The sequence below is a fragment of the Rhinichthys klamathensis genome, unplaced genomic scaffold (genome assembly GCF_029890125.1).
Source record: "Rhinichthys klamathensis goyatoka isolate OS25496 unplaced genomic scaffold, OSU_Roscu_1.1 h1tg000420l_1, whole genome shotgun sequence".
NCBI classification, from domain to species: Eukaryota; Metazoa; Chordata; class Actinopteri; order Cypriniformes; family Leuciscidae; genus Rhinichthys; species Rhinichthys klamathensis.
Window position 1 is genome coordinate 329,562 of NW_026606918.1, and position 23,762 is coordinate 353,323.

Consider the following 23,762-nt stretch of genomic DNA (forward strand, 5'->3'; position numbering starts at 1 on the left):
TAAATCAAGATTTTAAAGTACAACATAATTCGAGAATTTATTCTGATTCAAGGGGAATCAGAATGCCAAATCCTGACTGGGCGAGAGGAGGAGCTGGGGATGGAGGAGGGTAATCAGCTCCTGAGAAACGCCATATCTGTTGATAATACTGAAGGAGCTTATATATGTATACAGTGATAGGCGTCGTATTCCTATAGGTAGACGTGGATCAGCTGAGAGTCAGCTGATGCGAGCTTGACTAACGTGACCTGCCAGAACTGACGCTGCGCTTGATTTATGCCACCAAGGAAAATGTTAATGGTTCGGCTATATAAAACCTTTTTTTTTCCCCATTTCTGTTTTCAGATTCCCACTGAAAAGACGTGGAAGGAATATTTAAAGTAGTATTGGGGAGAAAAAAAAATCTAGCACCTATTTGACCATAATCTCAATAACAAGTCTCATGATACATGATACATATTCTACTGGGCAGTTTACATTTATTTTTTTACAGGATTTTTTTAAAATAGAGAAAAAAGGAGGAAGAGCAGGTGGAAGAGAAAGCATTTATTTAAAGACATCTATAGAGGAAATAGAAATAAGCAGCCCGTTCTCATCCCCATATCCAACGCACATGGCACCCTTTAGCGTCAATATGAGACACAGATATATGGCGCCTCCTAGTGGTCTAACCCTAACACTACCCCAGACCTAAACCTACCCATAACCGAAGCGTGTTATATTGACGCTAAAGGGTGCCATGTGCGTCGGATGTAGACGCTTTGGCAAAAGCGTCAGTATATAACGCCTTGGGATGAGAATGCGTTGAAATAAGCAGGGGAGGTGGAAGAAAAAAGTGGAAGAAAAAGGCAGAAGATTTACTGATATTTTCAGAGAAAGAAGAGAAAGATCAAGTGGACAAAGAAGAAGAAAAGGAGGGGGAAAATGCGCAGAAATGTTTAGAGGAAGAAGAGGAAAAATAAGATGAGAACTCTTTCTCTTATTATGTTTCTTCTTCCTCTAAAGAGGAAGAAAAAAAGGAAAAGAAAATTATTTACAAAAAGAGAATAAAGAGGAGAAAGGGGAAGAAGAAATGGAAAAGAGAGAGGATGAACACAAATTGAGTGGGGCAAAGGAACAGATGTTTTAAAACCTTTTAAACGAGCAATGAATAAAAAACATGAAATAGTTATATAAAAATAAAAGTGGACGAACGTACACGGATCACACCGCAAATACAAGAAAAGCAAACTTTACTTGTTCTAAAGGGGCTCCTCGTCCTCGTTTTCTTCACCCTCTTTGTTTTCGGGGACGGGCTGCAGGATGGAGAGAGGGATGGGGGGTGGAGAGGAGGAGGGCGGCAGGGTTGGGCTGCTATCGGCACTTCCTGCCTCACTGTCACTACTTTCTGTCCCGCTACTGCTGCTCCTGCTGCTGCTTACTGTGGTTGTGCTACTGCTGTTCCCCACAATCACCTCCCGTTTCACGCCCTCAATCCACACCTCCATCTCCTCCTTCCCTTCCTTCACTGGGGCCGCTGGGCCGGGGGAATGGGCGTGAGGGACCACGGGTGAGGACAGAGGCGAGGAAGGAGCAGTGGTGGAGACGGGCGAGGATGGAGGGGAAGAGGCCTGAGGGGGCTTCGCAGCTTTACGAATGGTGTCACGAAAACTGGCCAGAGGGGGGCGCAAGCGCACGCCACTGCGCGTTGAGCCCTCGATGGCTTTTTGGAGCTGATGAAGAAGAAGAAAGAAGGGTTAAATATGCTGAATTCGGAACAGCATACTAGCAAACTACTCTTTCTATGGCAAAAATAGTACGAGTAGTATGTTAGTATGCGGTTCTGAATTCAGCAACAGTCAAATAAGCGAATTCAGCAAAAGACAAATAACTAGCTATGACAACAGATGGATAAGCTACTACCTCTTTCAGCGCCACAACTCCCACCAGTTTTCCAGTATTGGTTACATAGGCATGACTGAGGCCCAGTAAAGAGAACAGGGTATGAGTCTGGTGAAAAAAAAGGTAACGTTTTTATTGACCTTCAAAATCCTGAATCATCTTGAGAGTCTGGATCATTTTATATTTGGTAAAAGGTGTCATTTAGGCCAGGGTTTCTCACGCAGATGTTTGTGGGTTGATGAAAAGCTAATGATGAATTAAGTCATAACTGTTTTTGAGGAGGTAAAAAGGGTGTTGTTTTACACAACCATTGAGGAATTTTAACCAAAGTATGTTACAAACTTTACATGAAGACCCTAAAGAATCTTACCAACTTGGGCATGGGCATCCGATGACCCCTTTAAATCATTGTATTCATTTATATATATATATATATATATATATATATATATATATATAAATGAATACAATGATTTAATATATACAGACACTATTTTGTCAAAATAGATAAAAAATAAAATATAAAAATATGTTAAAAGCTAAAATTATAATGTATAGTATGAAAATGTGTATTAATTTTGAGATTTGCTAGATTACATTTAACAATTAAATTATCAGTGTTTTTAAAGATTGTTTGAGAGTTAGATGACGGAAAATGTAATCTAAAATGTAAAAATGGAGGGAAAAAGCATTCAAATATGTCCAATATCAGCAGATATCCATAAATGTTAAACATTTCAGCCATGGTTCTGATATATCATGTCACTGTTGTCTTCTGTAGAGCTGCTTATAGCTAAATTGAACTTGTTTCATAATTGATGAACTTTGCAACCTCGACACAGTTATTGAACTGATCTGAATCAACTCTAAACTGACTTGAGGTGAATAATGAAACTATTGTCTTCTGTATGGTTGCTTTATAGCTGAAGTTGAATTGGTTTCATAATTTATGAATTTTGCAACACTAACACTGTTATTTTCCTGTTCATTATTGTAAAGCTACTTTGACCCAATCTCTATTGTATAAAGCGCCATATTATGTGTAAAAGTAACTTGACTGGGGATGTCGCTCACCTTATGAAGTGACGTTCTCTCCACCAGCTGGAAGGGGGATGGATCTATTCTGATCTGATCGATATCCAGAGGTTTGTCCATCTCTTTTTCTTCCCAGGCTTTGATCTATGGGAACCAGTCAGAACCAGTTTTCAACTCCACTATGGCTTATTTTATTTTAGCAACTCATCTGCATTTATAAACTGCATAGGAATTAAAACATCCAACAATATGCAGATCCTAAATTAATTACATTTCTCTTCATGCTTAAATGCCTACTTGGAAGTTAATTTTTTTATTGTATTGTGGAATTGGTAATACCTGTTCTGGTGTCATTGTGTCAGTTAAAGGTGGAGGATAAGGCTCCTGGGTTGAAAATAAATGGCAAGATAATTCAATAATAGATGACATGGTGCATTTGTTCCAACTATTCAAACTCATTGATATTTTAGAATGAGCATTTGCATATTGACACATTCTATGTAAGACCGTTCACTTCCCTTTAACCGCACATGTCCTTGAAAAACACTGATGAATATTAATGCAGACCATTAGCAATATATTTGCTCTTCCCATTTTATCGACCTTTCATTAAAATTTCATACATGCTGACAATAATTAATTTAGTGCATTCACTTGATGGAACACACACACATGCAGGTTTTCATAAGGGACCTTTAAGCACAAACATTGTACCTGTGGCTGACCTTCTGTGTGTCTTTCTGAAGAGGATGAAAAGAAGTTACGTAAAATTGTCCCGAAAGACTGGGAAGGACCCTTATCTAGGCAAGAAGAGGAGGAGAGAGAGAAGGAAAAAAAAATGAAAAGGCGGATTAGAGGATGAGTATCACTTATATCGCCTCAAGATGCTTGTTTAATAGAAGTGCTTGCCTGAGGTTTATTAAAGATTTAAAGAGGATTGGTTATGTTTCTCACCAGGAGACGTGTGATTGGTGGATGGTTCTGAAGGTTTGGGTGGAGGCAGAGGGCCGTTTCTTTCCTCTTGAACTGGTATCGTCTAAACATTCACACAGAACAGTAAGTACAAATTGTCAGCTTGAAAAGGAATACAAAAGCAAAATTTCTTCTTCTTCTTATATTTTCATTATGGATGGAAGGATAGGTAGGATCCTCTCTTAGCAGATACCTTATCATCTTCATTCTCCTCTTCTTCCTCATCAACAAAGGCAAATGATTCCCAGCTGATTTTGGCACTAGGCACCTGACCTTGCGAGCTTTGTCCTTGCATTAGGATCCGCCTCTCTGCTGACACCCACCAATCACAGAGGGCGAGAAGCTCAGACCTCTCAATGCTGCCCAATAGAATCATAGATTCTGTTGAAGGTGAAGTGAGTTCAGAATCCAGTTACAAATGAGCATTAAAATGATGTCAGACACTAGGGCTCTGTTCCAAACTGTCGAGATAGATCTTGTATAGGATGTGACTTATTTGAAATTCTACAAAGCAGCAACTTCATGTTGCTAGTAACAACATGAGGTTGAAAGTTGGTTTAGACTCTTTGAGTTGAAAAAAAATAAAAATACACCGCTCACCAAGGTATACTACATGCAGATAGAAAAATGCCATAATGAGAGGTTCAATTAGAGTCAGGTAATTTGTCTCGACGGCCTGCGTGACATTACCTTTTGAGTCAACCAGCGGGAAGGTTTTTAGAGATGTCGATTCCAACAAATGCAGCACTTCTCTGTATGTAGACTGGGAACATAAAAACTTCACTTTCCTCACCATGATGTCCTCCACAAAGATATTATACTGGCTGGAGGGAAACAGAATGGTAAGACCACAGGGTGACATGGTTTAAAAAGTTTAATTTCTCAAGTGGATCACAGGTCTGTTCTGACAACATGAAAAATTATGCTTAATCCAAACAATAAAATGCAATTAGCCATACAATAGTGTGTAGTTAGTATAGCAAAATAAATAGGTCTATTAAGTTTTAATCAACATATTACTTAGTCCCAGAGTTTGTTTCATAATACAGTGGTACATTAAATTTCAGTTTGTTTATGCATATACATAATTGTCAGTATTCTATGGATTGCACAATATATCTGTACCATAATGGCCAATATTAAAGATTTAATTTGGTATTAGTCAATTTTGTGTGTGTGTGTGTGTGTGTATATAAATGTATAGGCAGTTCATATTAATGTTAATAGTCTTCAGCATTTGATTTTAATCACATTTTTGTACCATAAACAGTTTTTGCACTGTGTTGGGTCACTACTTGCAATGTTAACTCTGGGTCCTGAAGTAGAACCACTGCTCCAGCCCACAAAAAGGTATATTAAGACGGAGAGTGTGTCCTTGATAAAGAGGTATGAATAGGCCAAATCTAATGAGTGTTGAGCGGCTCAGTGTTAGCTGGAAGAGTGCCAAGGCTTCATGTTGCCGCCCCTCGTTGACAAGTGTATTTACTAATGGCTCCCGCTGGTAATGAATCACAAGGACTCTAAGGTGCTGTCAGCATGCGAGGGTGAGGGAACCTGGCTGCGCTGTGAGCCAAGCTGGTTTGTCGCATGCGTGGAGCCACAGCGGTGACGTTTGCAATGTCTGCACACCTTATGTGGCCGAAGCCCAGTTCGGGGAGATAGGGCAGCTTCTTGACCTGGATGATGGAGTCGTACAGTGACGGTTGCAGGCCTTGAGCAACCATGTTGGCCAGTATGACGGCGACCATCATGGGAAGGATGTGAGAGATCTGACCGGTCAGCTCGAAGCAGATCACTGCTGTGGAAACGGTGTGAGTGACGGCTCCCGTCAGCGCCGCCGCACCTTCACGGTAAGAGAAAAGAATAGACCGATAGAGTAACAGGATAGAAAGATGGAGTGCTATAAGACAGGGTCATGACAGGAGTGACAATGACAGACAGAGTATGGACACATGCAGTGGAAGATAGAAGACTATGAGAAGATGGGACTGAGATCATCAACACAGTATGAGCAAACATTAGGAAATAGTGGTGGATCGGAAGAGGAGGAAAGGATGACTGACCAATGACAGCGTACCCTCCAGGGATGATGCGGTACAGTATTCCATCAAACAGGATACCGTGAGGAAAGAGAGTTGCCATGATCTCACCCACTAAACGACCAAATGCAGCACCTGTAAGAGAAACGTTGGAGAAGATTTGAGCCCAGTGTTTTATTGATCAAATAAAAAACAAAATGTGGTTGGCTGAGTTCTATGTGTAAAGTTAATTTACGTATTTACAGTGTGAGACTACTAGTAAAAAATGACTGTATTTCGTATGTTTTTGAGTGAAGTGATTATTTGATAATCAACATTCATATATTTGTAAATCTACCCAAGTTAGCCAAAAGTCTATTTTTTTCAGCAGCAGCTCCTTTGCCTGATGTTGTTAAAAAAACCTTCAATGCAGTATGTTAAAGTGATCCTTAAATAAATCATAATGAATCCATAAATGCTAGTCACCAATAAATGAATAAGACCTAAGACCTACCCAGTACAAAGACAGGCATGAAAGCTCCAGACGGGATGGGCATCGTGGTGGAAACTGCAGACATCCAGAACTGTGAGATGAATAATAATGTTTTCACACACAATTGCCTTAATTGTAAAATCTCTTTCAGCACAAGCACAACCTGTACGAGCCTAACTCAAGAGAAAAATTATTGCTTCAGCAGCTTCAAACATGACAGATGGAGGGAGATAATGACTGTCCTGAATAAAAGCAGGTTTTGTTGAAGCCATCTACTGGCTACTGATTTGATAACTAAAGCCAATGTCAGTGCATGGTACTTTTCTAGTGTTTTAAAATGAAAAACACTAAGTATACAGAAAGTGCACGTACTGTTAAATAAAGTACAACCATTACTTTAGTTAACCTGTTAACTGGCACCCCCCTTTTTTTTGCATAGACATAAACATCACTATCCAAACTTAAATGGTTGTAATTCAGGAATGCTTTGGAATATAGACCTATGGCTGGTCTTGTTTTAAAGAAGACATTTTCCAGATTATTGTAGAAGTCTAGAAATGATAAAAAATGAAACAGAAAAAAAGTTATATAAGTTTGAGTTTATGAAATGGTGTAATGTAAAAATATAATTATTAATATTTTATATAAAATATATATATTACAAAATATATTTTACTCTAAAACTGCAAGAAAATTAAAGACACAAATCTGAACAAGTTGTATTCCAAATTTTAGGTTGATATCTAAAAAAAAAGAGCTTTCAGTAAGATTTTATTTGGGCGCAGTACCCAACTTTTTCACTAGACTCCATTACTGCCCATATAAGGGCGCCTCCATTTTCATATGTTTTGAGTGATCTGAACCATGTATTTCCATAATTTTCATACAATTTATGAAGTAGACATCCTATTCAGAAGTAGTATGGGTGGTTTGGCAGTATTTGATTTGAATTCAACCTCTAATAAATGCATAAAAATACTACGTTATAGCGTTATAGCTCGCAGCCAATCAGAAATCGAGAATCCATACATTTTTCTTTATATTTAAAACATTTTCAGACCTTTTTTTCTCATAAAATGGAATTGGTGTTGTCTTTTGAACTCATGGCATGAAAACAAACTGAGGTTTCTACCAATCTTTCATGATTTTTCGTGTTTATTGTTATTTCAAAATAAAGGCCTAAATACTCCTAATGAACATGAAATATTCTTGTTGCAAATTAATAAATTACTGCTCCTCTGTAATTTATTTTAGATAACAGCCACCAAATATTAAAAAATTAGAGATTTTAAGCTTTCAAATGATATATAGTTTGGCAATATTACTTTAGGTTTTTTACTAAGATATTATTGTTTTAAACATGCAATTGCAGGTTAAGAGGTTAAAGCATGTTGAGTGGCTGTGGCACTTTATGCTAGACAAAGATACGTGAAAAAACCCAACATAGTTAAAGACAACAGAAGGACCTTAAAACAGTGAAGATAAATAACAGATGATTGATGGAGGACAATGTGAACAAGTGATTGAAAAGGACAACCTTCATGATAAAGAAGAGAATAAGAATGACAAAGATGCTGACGTCAGGGTGAAACCACACAGCAGAGCGACCGAGACCAGGCGGGAGAGAGGAACCCCATATTTTAGTCCAGGTGAAGTTATCAAACAGAGAATTAATACACTCCCTGGGCATCAGCTGTGGAATAATACCATCAAATTTAAGCCACATTTACAACCAAATCAAATAATATATTTCAAAAATCCAACCAAACTATGACACTATTCCAAGACTGTCTGAATAAAAAAAAGACCATAAACATTAGCGCAGTGGTTCTCAACCTTTGTGACTCCAAGCCCCACCATTCTCCACAACAATATCTGCTATAATGGCAACGTTTCGTTTTTTAAAACTTTAAAAAAATTGGTGGACATTCCTAGTTTCCGTGGATTAAATTTCAAGATTCCAGAAGTTTTAAGAGCTGAATGTTCTTTAGGGTTCCCACTCATTTTCACCAATGAATTTCCAAGAATGTCCATGATTTTCCCAATTGTTACACATTTACTGGATAAGGATTAAGGATACCTTTATAGGATACCTGATAAAATATTTTAGAGCTTGGCATAATGTATACACATTTTAAAAATGTCCATGTGAATCCTCCCTTTCAAGAGGATGCTGCATCATGCTGGAGTTCCTTCAAGAGCGTCTCTCAGCAGGGCTGGCTCCAGCTACCATATAAGTATATATGGCTTCTATTTCCATTAGCCACATTTCTTTGGATGGAGCCTCGGTTGGGAGGCACCCCTTGGTGTCTCGGTTATTGTGCGGTGCCAGATGGTTGAGGCCTATCTGCCAGTTGCGAGTTCCCTCCTGGGACCAAGCATTGCTCGAAGGGGCCTTAACGGAAACCCCACTTGAGCCCTTAGAGTCGGTCTCAGAAAAAATGCTGACTCTCAGAGTGGCTCTGTTATTAGCATTAACATTACTCAAGAGAGCAGGAGACCTTCAGGCGCTTTCAGTAGCCTCCTCTTGCTTAGACTTTGCACCAGGTGATGTAAGGACTACATTCCAAAAAGTACCTTCTGTGGCTCCTCAGCCGGTCCCTTTGCAGGCTTTCTTTCCTCCGCATCATGAGATGATTGAGCAAGAAAGCCTCCACCTGCTATGTCCGGTCCGTGCTCTGTCTGAGGATCTATGTCTACCGCTCAGGCCAGTGGCGTAGATCCACTCAGCTTCTGGTATGCTTTGGTGGTCGCAAAAGAGGTAATGCGGTCACCAAGCAGCATATTTCGCATTGGATTTCAGATGCTATCACCCTCTCCCTATGAGGTGCACAAAATGGCTTTGCCTATAGGGGTCAGGGCCCACTCCACTAGGAGTGTAGCGTCTTCCAAAGCTCTTGCAAGGGGTGCACCTTTATAGGATGTTTGTGGTGCGGCAGGCTGGTCCTCTCCGCACACATTCATCAGGTTCTACAGTTTGCATATGGATATAACCCCAGGATCCCGAGCCCTTCAGGGTCGACCCAAATCCAATCTGCGCTCAGCAAGCATCTGCGCCTATAAACAGCCTTGTGGGCAGGCTCTGTTCCTAGCTCATGTGGAAAAGGTTACAAATGTAACAGATGTTCTTCAAAGACAAAAAACAGTTGTTGAGGGGGTGAATTAAAATATGAAATATCTTGATTTAATTTTTTTTTTAAATCATCTTGAGGCCCCCTTGGAAGTTTGGTGAGGCCCTCTGGTTGAGAACCACTGCATAATAGCATGATCCTAATTTTTAAGTTATAACAATGAACAAAATTGTACTGTTATTTGTTAACCAAATCTGACCTCTCCAGCCATGAACTGCCCAAACCCTGGAGGAAATGTCAGTGTCGTAATCACTAATGTCACAACAGCAGGGAAAATCAGCCGGCTGAGAGAGAAAATATGACACATATTGCAAGTATTTTGTTTGTAGACTCATTTTAAAGATTGTGATTACAGCAAAAGAACTCTCAAGCGAGTACTACATACCGGTACTCCTATAATAATGCTAAAGAAGTTAATACTAAAGCTAATATTGTCTGTTGTCATTTGGTGCTTACTGTTTTGTTAGGAATCGTGTGAGAATGTTAGGTCTTCTCATGAACAGGACAACTTGACGGTTCAGGTAAACAAAGAAAGCTCCCAGAAACCCACAAGAAATCCTGCGGGTAAAAAAAAGTAAGAAAGACAAAAACTATCACATCATTTTAGCCATTCTGGCCTTTTCAGTTTTATAATAAAACAAGATAATGAAATAGACAGATATTGAAAGGATTGTGGAATTGTTTCCGATCAATGTAAACACATGTATTATGGAACATAATGGAGGATAATAGAATAACTTCATCAAATAGCAAAAGATGATGTTTTAACAAATCAAATATAATACCAACATCTGGTCACTTTGGTCAGCTGACAATAATACAGAAGGTAAAGTGCTGTGTGCTCAGGTCAACTAGTGTGTCAAGGGTTACAGTATGGCACACACACACACACACACACACTTCAGGATTGTGCCCTCACCACGAACGACACGCTTTCGCCCCCGCACTCTCACCCAATAATGGCGAACGCCGGGAGCTCCTGCAGATCAAAAGGAAAATCCATGCGGAAGTTGGTGCGGAAGAGAGCAGTGATGGTGACTGAAACAATAACAAATGGAAGAGAAACGTCATCTCATCTGATATATGATCATCTCAAGGCTGTTAAGACCTTCACTCAGGAATATTATTTAGTATCCCACCTGCATCCTTATTGAACACAGACAGCACTCTGAAAATAAAAGCACTGAATGTGGCAGCAAAGTAGCCCCTCCAGTAGTTTCTCACAGCAAAATATGTTGATGTAACTTCAATGCTAAACAAAACACCTGGATAAACAAAATACACATTTAGAATGGTTTACTGTCATCTACATCAGGGATTTTCAAACTTTCTGATGCCAAAGACCACAAATGTGATGATAAAATAGGAACACTACGGTACCGTTCAAAAGTTTTATATCCACCAAGGCTGCGTGTATTTGATAAAAATACAGTAAAACGGTTATATTGTGAACTATTATAATGATTTAATATAACTGTTTTCTATTTTTTTATAAATAAAAAATATTAATTTATTCCTGTGTGTCACGTGTATGTTTGGTTTAATTCTAGTTCCTGTTTCCTTGTTTCCTGTTCTTATTTTCCCGCCATAGTTTGTTTCTTTGGTTGTCAATTAGTTCCCCACACCTGTTCTGTCTCTACCTTGATTACCCAGTTTGTATTTAAGCCCTGAGTTCACCTTAGTTCCTGTATTGTCTGAGTTTAACATGGTTGTGTGTCTTATTTTCTTAGCATGTTCTGATGTGATTTAATGTGTGTGACTTTATTTTTGGATTCTCTATCGTCGTGCGCTTCTGTGCAACTATACAGCGTGACACTGTAATGGCAAAGCTGAATTTTCGGCATCATTACTCCAATCCTCAATGTCACATGATCCTTCAGAAATCATTCAAATATGCTGATTTGGTGCTTATGTAATATTTTTTTATTCATATTTTTCAGGATTCTTTGATAAATAGAAAGTTCAAAAGAACAGCATTTATTTTAAATAGAAATATTTTGTAGTCAAATCAAGTCAAGTCACCTTCATTTATAAAGCGCTTTTAACAGTATATGGATTGTTTCAAAGCAGCTTTACAGTTATAATAGAAATTACCGTAACAGATTGTTTAGGCTTTACAACAGCATTAGGATAAAGTTATTGTCCAGCTAAAGTTAGTTTTGATTGATTCACTTCCGTTGCGAAGATCATTAGTTATTAACTTAGGGGCCGCTAACACGACACCGTTCTAACACAAAAACTCTTAACGCGCTCCGGCCGCCCATCCGCCCATCCGTACAAAACAGTGCCTGGTGTCTCGAGAACGCACTCCTTGTATTGTACCAACGTAAAAGTCTTTACTGTTACTTTTGATTGATTTAATGATCCTTGCTGAATAAAAGTATTAATTTCTTGGGGGAAAAAAAACTAAAAACCTGACCCCAAACATTTGAACGCTAGTAGGCTATGTTAAATTAAGTGTATTACTTCAGTTGATTAATCTTTGTTAGATGTATACTTAAAACGAAGTTTGACAATGATGTTTATACATTTTACTGGCAAACAAAAATAAATATCTAGTTCAGTCATTAAACTCTACATGGCACAAGCTGGTTGTTTACATGCAATCTGCAAGCATTCACATAATTATTGCATGGCACAAGGTGATTGTCCTCTGCTAATCCTGCAGCCAATGAGATTACTTGCTCAACTGGTTCATTGTTTGCTGTACTAGTCCTGCAGCGTGCTATCAGAGTTCCTCTGAAACCCTCTACCTCCCCAGCTCCACCTGCCTAGATCTGCTACATGATTTATGTATGTCTATTTATGCAGCAGAAGTGTAGCAGATCTAGTCAGCCAAGACCAAAACATCAAGACAGCCATATATATATATATTCAATAACATGCTAAAACTATTCAGAAAGTTGTCATGATTTATACTGATTAAGGTTAAGAAAAAACTAGACAATGCCTTTGCACCATACACTTTACCTCCAAGAGGGGTTCCAAAACAGCATCCAACCCCTACGGCACAACCCACAGTGAGGATGTCTGTATAACAATATGGGCTCTACTGACACAGAGGCATACAAACAAAGGGAAGCAGACACAGTTGAGGGGACAGGTGGGGGAAGGTGGTAATAATTCATGGTAATATAAACACACTGGATGATAAATCAGCATTGTCAGCACTGTCCTCAAAAATAATGTGTAATAAAAAAACTCTGTCCTGCCACCTGATGATAAACGAGCATTCAGCATTTTATGAATGGAGATGCCAAATATGCATCACATGATCTCCATGCACTTCTGCTTACCTGATAGACTCCAGAGAAGAAAGACATAAACTTGCTGAGCACAGCTGCACAGATACTGGCTATGTGAACAAAGGGACCCTAATGTATAAAAATAGCACAATTTAAAGGTTAGAATGCTGAGGCCAGTCAAGTTGACACAACTGGCACTCAAGCCCACCAAATCACTCTGCATTTTGTAAATATGAAATGACAAATTGTACCCCTGTGTATGTTAGATGAGACTGTAAAATAAAAAATTAAAATCGAACCTCTTTGCCAACTGGCAAACCACTGCCCAGGCCAGCAGTGAGTCCCACCACCTTCGCAATAAATGCCTTGAGTGTCAAATACTCCTTCAGCACAACACCTCTGAGTATGGTTTTCAGCTCTGGAATGCCAGAGCCTGAGGGAAAAAATAAGAGTTAGTAGAGAAATGAAAACAAAACAATCAAATTATGAAATTATGCCTGTTAATTATATATATATAAAAAAATCAATGTGAAAGGTCTTTAAACAAATTTAAATATGATAATGAATATGGATCGTGTACACTACTGTATATCCTCCTGAGACCCAGAAAAAAAAGTTTTTTGAATTTAGTTTTTTTCCATGTCATCACACTGTTTAGAGCACAATAAACAAATAGTAAAAAAACATATATATAAAATAATATTTTATTCATACGTTATGCTATGTCCTCTGTAGTGGACGCCAGGACTAAGTTGTTTAAAAAATAAAATGACATGAAATTATATGTATAGGCAAAAACAATGGGATTTTTTTTTCAATCACCAATACATTTTGGGGTTTCAGGATTTTTTCAACCAAAATTTGTATAAAGATTATTCTCAACTATGTTATGAAAGAAATAATGGAATGAATTGATACACCATTTTACTTTTTGCAATATGTGGGTAAAATGGCCATAAGTTAATATTCCCATTCAATGCAATGTATCTATACACTGTATCTAATTTGCACATTAATGTGTTCTGGGAGCAACATTTAATAAAAGAATAAAGGGTAATAATTGGAGTAATAATTGGCAACATTTTAATAATAATATCTAACATTTCATAGGAATATTGATGTATAATTTATTTCCATATTCACTTGTCGTGTCTCCCAGAATGCCTGATAAACATGATTTTAGTCCTGATGTCCTCTACAGTGGACACGTTTGAAATCAATGCCCTGTTCTGTAACAGAAAGTTTTTTTTTTTTTAAACCCCTTAACATTTTCCTGAGATGTTGTTTTATGAAATACAATTTGAAAAGTAGTCCAATTTATATTATAATTACACTATATTATCATATTTCCATAAGAATGCTACATTTGATCACTAAATTAATGTCAGACATTTTTAAAGACCAAGGAGAAGTTGTTTTCATGGTGAAACCTCCAAACATTTGGTATCTCTGAAAAGTCCTGAATGTGCTCTTTACAGGACACCCAGGTTGTGTCATGTGACATGTATGATGTCAGAGAAATTCACTAAAATATAATGTCCACTACAGTGGACAAAAGTCTATTCTTGGGTCCCAGGAGGATATAGAAAAGTCAGCTGAAACTGATCATAATGTAATCTGCAACTTTGTTTTCCAACCTTTTTCATCGACACCAAACCAGAAATGTGTACTGTACATATACTGGACTTCCTTAAAAAGGGACTTTGTATGTTTCTTTCATGGTTATGGATTGTGATTTTTTTTATGTATACAGTATATAGGTTAAGTTATGTCTTTACTGTATATCTTTATTGAGGAAAAACATTGTATATTTGTTACATTTTTAGCTCTTAATTTTTGTTAAATCCCCTTTTTATTTATATGGTCAAGTACTAAGAATTTAGAATCTAATTTTGAAATTCTGGAAAACTGTAATAAGTGGAGAAATTAACAAATAAAGGGAACTGAAGAAACCGATTTCGATTAATTACTTTAAAGTCATTCATTCTAAATGGACAATTCTTATTGTTTTATGGAATATTACAGTATTTATTATAAATGATTTATCTGTGCACATCATTATTATTATTTTTTCATGTGCCCTCGTGATCTTTGTTCAAAGTAACTCTCCCTTCTTCTTTCAACAACATCTCTTCTCTGATGACGTTGAGGAAATTTTGTCGTGGGGGCGGGACAATCTGTCACTCACATGACCTTGACCAATAGCAAATCATCCAATCAATTCCTGATGGACAAAATCAAGTCCTGCCCTAATTTTTTTTCCTTGTTCAAGAAGCCGTTTCACTTGGATATACGTCACAATAAGAAAGCAAAGACTATCATAACTTCTGTTTCATGCTGAGTTTAACCTTTTGACAGACAAATGTTTTCAAAATTTTAGTTTTATAAGATCAGAGAAAATCTCTCCTTATAACCTGGTTGGGAAGATCTGGATGGTCTTTTTAAAGTGATTGCATTGTATAAACCAGGAGGTGGCATTGTTGAGTTGTAAACAGTGTAAAGCAGTTACAGTAGTAGTGTAAGAAAAGAAAAATATGTTGCTGGTAAGTTTGAGGGGCACATAATACAGTAAGGGTGCTTCCAAAAGACGGACACAGTGTATGTAGACACCTTAATGAAAAACTGAGATTATATAAAGAGGCAGGATCCAAAATCAACTCACCAAACACCCAATGTCAGAAAATAATTGTGTATGATTTTCCAACACAGCCATTGAGACGTGCCACTTGCCACAAAAAGGCAGAAAATAACTAAATGATTCCTTTGTTATAAGGACAAAACTAGGTTTTTTTGTCTCAACAGGTGAGATCTGCAAATAATATAAATAGGATATAAAGAAAAAAATTAAAATAAAAAGCAGAAGGTGTATGAAAAATAGTAAATTATCAAATTAAAAACAAAGGGGAACAGCGAGACTACACACCAATGGCCTGAGGAGCGACCAGGTGACAGAAGAGGGAGGCAAACAAGATGAGCACCATGGGATAGAAAACCCAGACCAGGTACTGCAGTGGGATGTTTCCCCTCAACTCCCCATAAAACCACTTATAGGCTGAGAAACACAGAGAAGGACAGAAGTGATGAAGCACGTGCGATAGATAAAGAGCAAGACAAATGCCAGCCATATGGAGACGTTTTAGAAATGAGAATTGGGGAAAACATGGAAAAGTGACACAAGAATATGGGATATATCAGTTGGAAAAATAGAACAGGGGAAATTAAATTAGACTTTAAATAGCTACAACATACAAGCAAAATTCATCAACAGAAGGATAAAGCAAATGAGAAGGAGGCGGTAGGTGGGGAATTCTGGGTAGTGTAGTACCTTGTAGACTCTTGGCACTAGCATAATCCATGGTCCAGCTAACTAATGCCATGGTAATACCCAACAACACCAGAAAGATCCAGTCTTCTCCCAATTTAGAGACGAGGAACTTCTGTACTCGAGCCACGCAGTCTGGGAAAACATAATTCATATCAGATTCCAACCTGAAACATATTTCGTATCTGCTTTTGCAAGGCTCATTATTATTGACCTCTGCACTTGGAGTAGGAGCGGCGTTTCTTGAATGAGGAGGTGTGGGCCTGCTCCTCCTCCTGTCTGTCATGAACGCTCCCTATCTCCAGGTGATGGTGGCTGTGATGGCGACTTCGGCTGAGCCTCCGCCCATGGTGACTGTGATGGTGGTGTCCATGATGGTGGTGATGTCCATGCTTTTTTCGCTGTCTCTCCATCAGAAGGCGAGTGGCCTCTCTCCGCTGGGACCCACCAGGGTGCTCTCTGTACTCTCCATACAGCTGGTCACAGAAGAAATAACAAGGTTTTGTTACACGAGAGATCCGTAGATAAATAACAGACACATTTATCCGAAACAACTTACACGGATAATCCCCCTGGATCAACCGAAACTGGCACTATATTGATATCTCACAGACTGTCCTTTGCAAGGTTTGGATGCCCTTTCAGTAGGGTTAATATAGTTAAAGGGATAGTTGACCCAAAAATGAAAATTCAGTAGGCTAGACAAATTCCGTCATTTATTCACCCTCAAGTTGTTCCAAACCTGTATTCATTTCTTTTTTCTGCTGAACACAAAAGAAGATATTTAGTAGAAAGTCAGTAACTAAACAGTTGATGGGCCCCATTGACTTCTGTTGTATTGTTTTTAATACTTTGGAAGTCAGGGGGTCCATCAACTGCTTTATAGGTTTGGAAAAACTCGAGGGTGAGTAAATAATGACAGAATTTTCTAAAGTCTAAATAAAAATTATATAGTCACATAAAAAAAATTAAATACTAAAACATTAAAACTAAAATGGAAAATATAAAACTAAAAATTAATTAAAAATATTATATCCAATGATACAGTTACAGTTACCAGGTCAAATGATTTCCCAGTCCAACACATAAGCTCTTCAGTGCAGATATGCAAGACAAACCACTGTGTTATCCTTTCAAATTTGTCCAAACAAAGTACAAACTATTTGTGTGTGCTTTTAATATTCCTCACTAGTGTGGTCACATAATAATTTTTTCCTTCAGAAAAAAAAAAAATAGTAAGACATCGCCCTCATCTTCAAAACAACACCCGAAAGGTGGCAGAGGAGAGGGAGTCCAAAAATAGAGGGAAATCTTCTTGACATGCTTCGACTTCCACTGGTCTATATTCAGATTTATAGGCTAATCATCCGGATAAGATCCAGACATCTGGAAAACACTTTTCCCGTGTCTTCATTCCCATCACTTTTTCTAAAACACACACAGACACGCACGCGCGCAGACACACGCGCGCACACACACACACACACACACACACACATAATTTGCCCTGGAAAAAAAACACAACAACTCTCATTGAAATCTATTAGTGAGACTGAAATGCCTATGCGTCATTTAAGAAATGTAATGAAGTAAACAATGAAAGTTAGATGTGATGTTAAGTGCTAAAAACTTCAGTCATCTAACTTGAGACTAAACTTGATCAAATATGTTTACAAAAAACATGAGATAAAGGTTGAATTGAATAAAGTTGATAAACATGCAGAACTTGTCATACTTGATCAGCCAAAATAAACTGAAAATGGGACACTTTCTGGCCAACACTGTAGCACTTCTAATGTTACTGTCTTTTTTACAGCTTACAGTGTAATTTCAGCTCCGGAGGCTTCCTCAGGACTTGTTTGCATAGTAATACGAACAGTAGGGATGGCGTCGGTTTTACTGTATCAATTCGAGCCCGAGTTCCCATACTTTGGAAGTGCATGCAAAGTGGATTTGCAGCGAAAACAGCGTCTTCTCAAATGTCAACAACATGAACCAAACTCTTACGGGCCACAACTACTCTTCTGGGCTACAACTACAGTGTTTGAGGGTCAAAGTAGATGTTCTTTGTGGGCAGCCAATAAAGAATATAGGCTGGCATTATGCTAATTTGTTACAAACCTACGTAGGTTCGTGCAGGAAGCTAAACTGGAATTACTGATGACTTGTTCAGACTAAATTATTTATTTTGAGAGATGTAACTCCATTGATCATGCACTTTGGTCTTTGAAACTTTGTAGACCTTTTACATTCACAAACAGCTATATTACACACTAGGTAATATCCGAAAAAGCATAATAGGGGTACGTTAATTAAATTTGTAATGCTTGCTTTGGAAAGAGAAAAAAATCTTACGTACCACACACACATTATATAGTCAATTTGCTCTCCATTTAACCTTGCTGCTATCTAGGACAGACAACTAAGAGAAGGGTTAGTTCACACAAAAATGAAAATTCTGTCATTAATTACTCACCCTCACGTCGTTCCAAACCCGTAAGACCTTCGTTCATCTTCGGAACACAAATTAAGATATTTTTGATGAAATCCGAGAGGTTTCTGACCCCCCATAGACTGCAACATCATTGCAACTTTCAAGGCCCAGAAACGTCGTGAAAGACATCTTTAAAATAGCCCCCCCCCCCCCCCAAAAAAAAAAAAAACTTTATTCAACAATCTCTTCCTTCCACGCTGTTGCCGTAGTAAACACAGAGCAGCGCTTCTGGGTTCTACGTCAGAATGCCGGCTAACTATTGGCTAATGCAGGTCACGTGAGCACCATGATACATGCGTGTGATGCTGACGCAGGACCTAGCCAATAGTTAGCCGGCGTTCTAATGTAGAACCTGGAAGAGTTGCACTGTGTTTACTACGCCAATAGCATAGGGGAATGAACTTTAGCGAATAAAGTCATGTTTTTTGGGGGGTTTTGCGCACAAAAAGTATTCTTGTCGCTTCATAACATTAAGGTTGTACCACTGGAGTCACATGGACTATTTTGTCTTTAATACGTTTCTGGGCCTTGAAAGTTGCAATGACGTTGCAGTCTATGGGGGTCAGAAACCTCTCGGATTTCATCAAAAAAACATCTTAATTTGTGGCCCGAAGATGAACGAAGGTCTTATGGTTTGGAACGACGTGAGGGTGAGTAATTAATGACAGAATATTCATTTTTGGGTGAACTAACCTCATTTTTGTTTGTGACTTTAGAAATATATAAGCTATACATTTATAACATATTTGGCTTAAAACCATTCCTCTGTGGTTTATTATTTTTCAGAGGATATTAACTGGTTTCTGTATGTGTTACCATTTGCAGTTTTATTGAATTAAAGCGCTCACTTTCAACTTTGGAATGGGCCCATGTAGATGATAGGTTTACCTCTTCCTCGTAACACATCTCTCTCACTCTCATTCCACGCATCTATCCAATTACTTTCACCCGTTCCCACTGTACATGTTATCCCTTGCTTTCTCCATATTTCACCCCCTCCTTCCCAGTCTGCTTCTACACCTCCGGCCTTCTACACCCCCCTTGCTGACCCAATGTCCGCCATAGATTGGAACTACCCCCTTTCTACCCAGGGCCTGTAATACTAGCCGGTGGGTTAATAATAGCTTTGGTGTGACCCAATGATCACAGTCACACTTCCCCATACACCTTTGTGTGGATCTTTCTTTCTTCCAATTTATTCATCTATCTCTCAAAGACTCCCAAAGAAAAGTTGGAAACCTATTACCAGACAACACTGTCATGCACTGGAGCACTAACAGGAAATGGCAATGTGTGCAGCTCACACATTCATGTATGTAAATCACTATCAAAGATTTTAATATGTTCTAAGAACACATCTACAAACAAGTAATTATATCAGAAAGGGCTAATGTGCTGTGGGGCTAATGGGCTAGTGTGTTGGAAGAGTTGTTTGATGACATGCTGCTGTGCTTTTGGTCATGTTGATGGCTGTATGGGAAGACTTTTGAGGCAATTGTCATGGTGTCATCACCAGATGTTATGTAAAGTCATATGTAAATCTGTTGAAGGTCTTCTAAAATAGATGTTCTTCCCATGCTGTGATGACCACACTTGTCAACATATCCCAACATGCCTGGCCATTCTGTTGAGACTTTCATTCAGCTAACTTTGCTACATGTACACTTCAGCAATGCAATGTAAAATAAAATAAAATTGGAAAAAATTATTTTAAAAAAGAATGGCCGCATGTGTGAAACAAGAAGTGTTGTTATTTTTAACTAAAACTATAAAAATATTTTCTAGTAATTGAAATAAAGCTGAAATAAAATAAAATGTAAGTATGAGATATGAAAAACTCTTCTGAAATGTTGTCTTGGCAACTAACTGAAATACATAAGCTTAAAGGTGAAGTACTGAAATTACTAAAACCAAAATGGAAATAAAAAATAAATTCAATCTAAACAGAAATTAAAAAGAATAAAAAACTTTCAGAATTACTCAAATTAATTAAAATTAATAAAACTTAAACAAAAAAAGAAAAGAAAAGTTAAATCAAAATATTAATGAATCCTAAAATAATACTAAAAAAACACCGGAAACGATTGAGATTCAGGTTGAACTATAACAGCAAATCAAAAAATCCAACCAGAACTGTGCTCTAAAATAACATATCACCGTAAATACGGTTAAAGCCCCGTTTGCACTGACTGCGAATAAACAGCCTGAGACGTTTCTGTGATGTTGGTTGCTACAGCAGCCATTTCTATTGTAGCATCCAACTATATCACGTGATCAAATTCTACACTCCCACTAGTTGTCGCTGCATAGAATCTCTGCTCATTTACATAAAGTTGAACTCTCAGAAATCAAGAGATCAAACAAAAATTTATAACTTTTTTGTTGTTGTTGCTGTAAATCCCTGTTAGTGTGAAGTACACTCTTGGTGACCCTGAAACCAAAATATGCTTATTGATAGAACATTTACACGTTTCCTCTAGCTCTTTCAATCAATGTTACATACTGCTCAGTAAATCACAGTGACACAGTGACTCACAAAAGATGACCTTAACTGCTTACATAAGAAAGCAATACTACCTTATTTATATTACACTCTAAACAAGATCTATTACCAACACCATTTCAAATGCTCAAATGTTCAACCACGTAAAAAAAAAAAACCCATACAACTCTTCACCCCTTCAGTCAAAGCAGAAATCACACCAGCCGTTGGAGCTCAAGGGACCACATTGCTGCCCTCCTATGACAGGCTGGGATTAAGGAATACATTTATAATTTATGATTGGGTTTCCACTTACACTGCCTTTTAAAAGTTTGGGGTCAGTAAGATTTAAAAAATAGATAAAATAAATTAACAAATGTATTTAGCAAAGATGCATTAAATTGGATTTCTTTCAAATGAATACTCTATTGAATTTTCTATTCATCAAAGAGTCCCGAAAAAAGCATCATAGCAGCACAAATACAAAGTTCTGTAGATGGCACAGGCGTATCCTTAACTCAATCTGCTTGCAATCATATCTTTCTCTATAGGGCACAGCTGATTGGTTCACTTCCTGCTGTATCAGTAGCCAATGAGCTCGCTGATCAAACTTGATCAGCATTTGCTATAGCAGTGCAGCGCGCTTTCAGACACCCTCCACCTTCCCCAGCTCCACCTGTATAGATGTGAATTTATGTATGCTATTTTTGTACAGCAACAGCATGTCTTACTTGCTCACAGTGTGTCATAGTAGTCCTGTACTTGCTCTGCAGCAGCAGTGTAGCAGATCTATTCTGCCAAGACCAAATATATCAACATTGTCATACCCATTACCATGGCAAACACTCCGAGAGTTGTCATGACAGAACCGTTCTCAAGATTGATAATAATAATAAATGTTTCTTAAGCATTAGGATGATTTCTGAAGGATCATGTGACACTGAAGACACGAGTAATGATGCTGAAAATTCAGCTTCGATTACATGGAATACATTACATTTTAAAATATATTAAAACAGAAACGTTTATTTTTTAATTTCACAATATTACTGTTTTGAGTAATACCTACTCCACACTTTTGAATGGGTTTGTAGTTTTTTGTAGTTTACAATGTATATGTGGGCGATTCTTCGATTAGTCTTTTGTCTTTAAATCTTGGAAAATAAATCTATTTCTATATCTTCTATCTGTCATCTAGGTTATAACATTTATCACATGAAATAAATCTCTGATCATGGTTTTGGTCAACATTTTTTTTTTTTACTTGTTAGAAAAAGTGCAAAGTAGACGTTCCCTGATTGTAATACTTTTATTCAGATGATTTAAAAGTCAATCTCAAAACAGAAATGAAGAAAAAGTGATTAAAAGATCCTTTCCATAATTTAAGGATCACTCATTTTTATTTAACCTCCTATTTAAAGTCACACTATAGTATGGACTGGGTTTTTGTCAAACTTATAGAAAGAACAAAAAAAGGTAGTACAGACTGCAGAAGTCCTCAGAGAAACGAGAGATTGAGTAAACAGCTGCACTTTCCCGCGAGTTCTGCAGCAGCACAGTGACTCAAGTCATACAAGTCATGCAGAGATTGTGCAACATCTTTGAGATCATATGATTTCAAATGACAGAAGAACAGCAATTCACAACTGTCTAAAGAGTAACCAGACAGTAACCAAAAAAAGGTGAGGGACAGAGAGAGAGAAAGAGAGAGAGAGCAGAGACAGAGATGGTGACTGACCACGGTCTGCTGGTATCTCAGAGCCTTCCTTTGCGACGCATCTGCAGCCATTGACACACTGTCACTGACCCAAAAATAAACCGCCTGTCTGTCTTAGCATTCCCACCCTGGGGTGGCACGGACTGAGGGAGAGAGGGCACGCGCAAGTTCTCTCGCTCGATCTTCCTTTCCTGTTTTACACATGCACAGATCTCCCTCTCACACACCTTCTCATGTGGTGCAACACAGCAGTCCAAGTTGCCTAACTAAGCTCCGTGTGCATACATGGGTTTATGAGGACGAGCATGTGCTTGGGGCACGTATATGCGTTTGTGTATGTGTGTGAGAGGTTGTGAGTTACAAAGAGAGCGTAGATGCCAAACTAAACCCATCCACCCCTTAATTAGTGAGGCCGGTTTGTTTAATACTGGCCGATACTGTCACCCCAGGCAACAAACTAAGACTATGATCACCTGTTCATTTGGAAAGAGGCACAGTAAGGGTTTGAGCAGCCGAGGGAACTCCCCGTCCCCCATGAAACATGATGAGGGGAGTACAGGGAGGACCAAATCGGCCAATGTCATCTCCGATTCGCCATTTTCATCAGTGATGTTCACACGGACATTAAGCAACACAGTTAATGACACAAGCAGACAGTTTTAGCTTTGAATAATCTGGATAAGAGGACAAGAAGAGTATAACATTTATAAAACTGTTAGCATCTAATTGTTATGGTTTTGAATAATACTGCCACAAAGTTCAAAATATGTTCTTGATTATGTAGGCTGTAGTTGTCATGAACTGCCAGTTTAGCTTTCATTCTCATGGACTTTTAGGGTACGTTTACACGACAACGATATGCTTAAAGTAATACCAGGGAACTTTTGCTCTCGGGGTGGGGTCCCCCTACAGTTGGGAAACAGTATTGTCCTCTAGACCTCTACTACTGTCGTAAACTCTGTCATCCTACAT

At 38.1% G+C, this 23,762-nt stretch overlaps 1 protein-coding gene across 2 annotated transcripts; it reads right to left on the reverse strand.

Annotated features, from left to right (window-relative positions):
* Nucleotides 1-1,003: 1,003 nt before the first annotated feature.
* clcn1a (chloride channel, voltage-sensitive 1a) lies at nucleotides 1,004-23,010 on the reverse strand. Of its 2 annotated transcripts, XM_056235363.1 has the most exons (23): nucleotides 22,812-23,010; nucleotides 16,312-16,573; nucleotides 16,101-16,232; nucleotides 15,699-15,827; nucleotides 13,075-13,208; nucleotides 12,827-12,904; nucleotides 12,501-12,579; nucleotides 10,670-10,795; nucleotides 10,484-10,568; nucleotides 9,987-10,088; nucleotides 9,730-9,814; nucleotides 7,937-8,092; nucleotides 6,421-6,490; nucleotides 5,952-6,062; nucleotides 5,518-5,731; nucleotides 4,579-4,712; nucleotides 4,082-4,269; nucleotides 3,871-3,952; nucleotides 3,631-3,716; nucleotides 3,256-3,300; nucleotides 2,956-3,060; nucleotides 1,903-1,989; nucleotides 1,004-1,712 (listed from the first exon to the last, which is right to left on the reverse strand). In XM_056235363.1, exons 1-23 carry the CDS (start codon nucleotides 22,860-22,862, stop codon nucleotides 1,242-1,244), a joined length of 3,012 nt encoding a protein of 1,003 aa, XP_056091338.1. In that variant the 5' UTR covers nucleotides 22,863-23,010; the 3' UTR covers nucleotides 1,004-1,241. The 2 variants fall into 2 exon arrangements, with proteins under 2 accessions (XP_056091338.1, XP_056091339.1); XM_056235364.1 differs by lacking the exon at nucleotides 15,699-15,827.
* Between the last annotated feature and the right edge of the window lie 752 nt (nucleotides 23,011-23,762).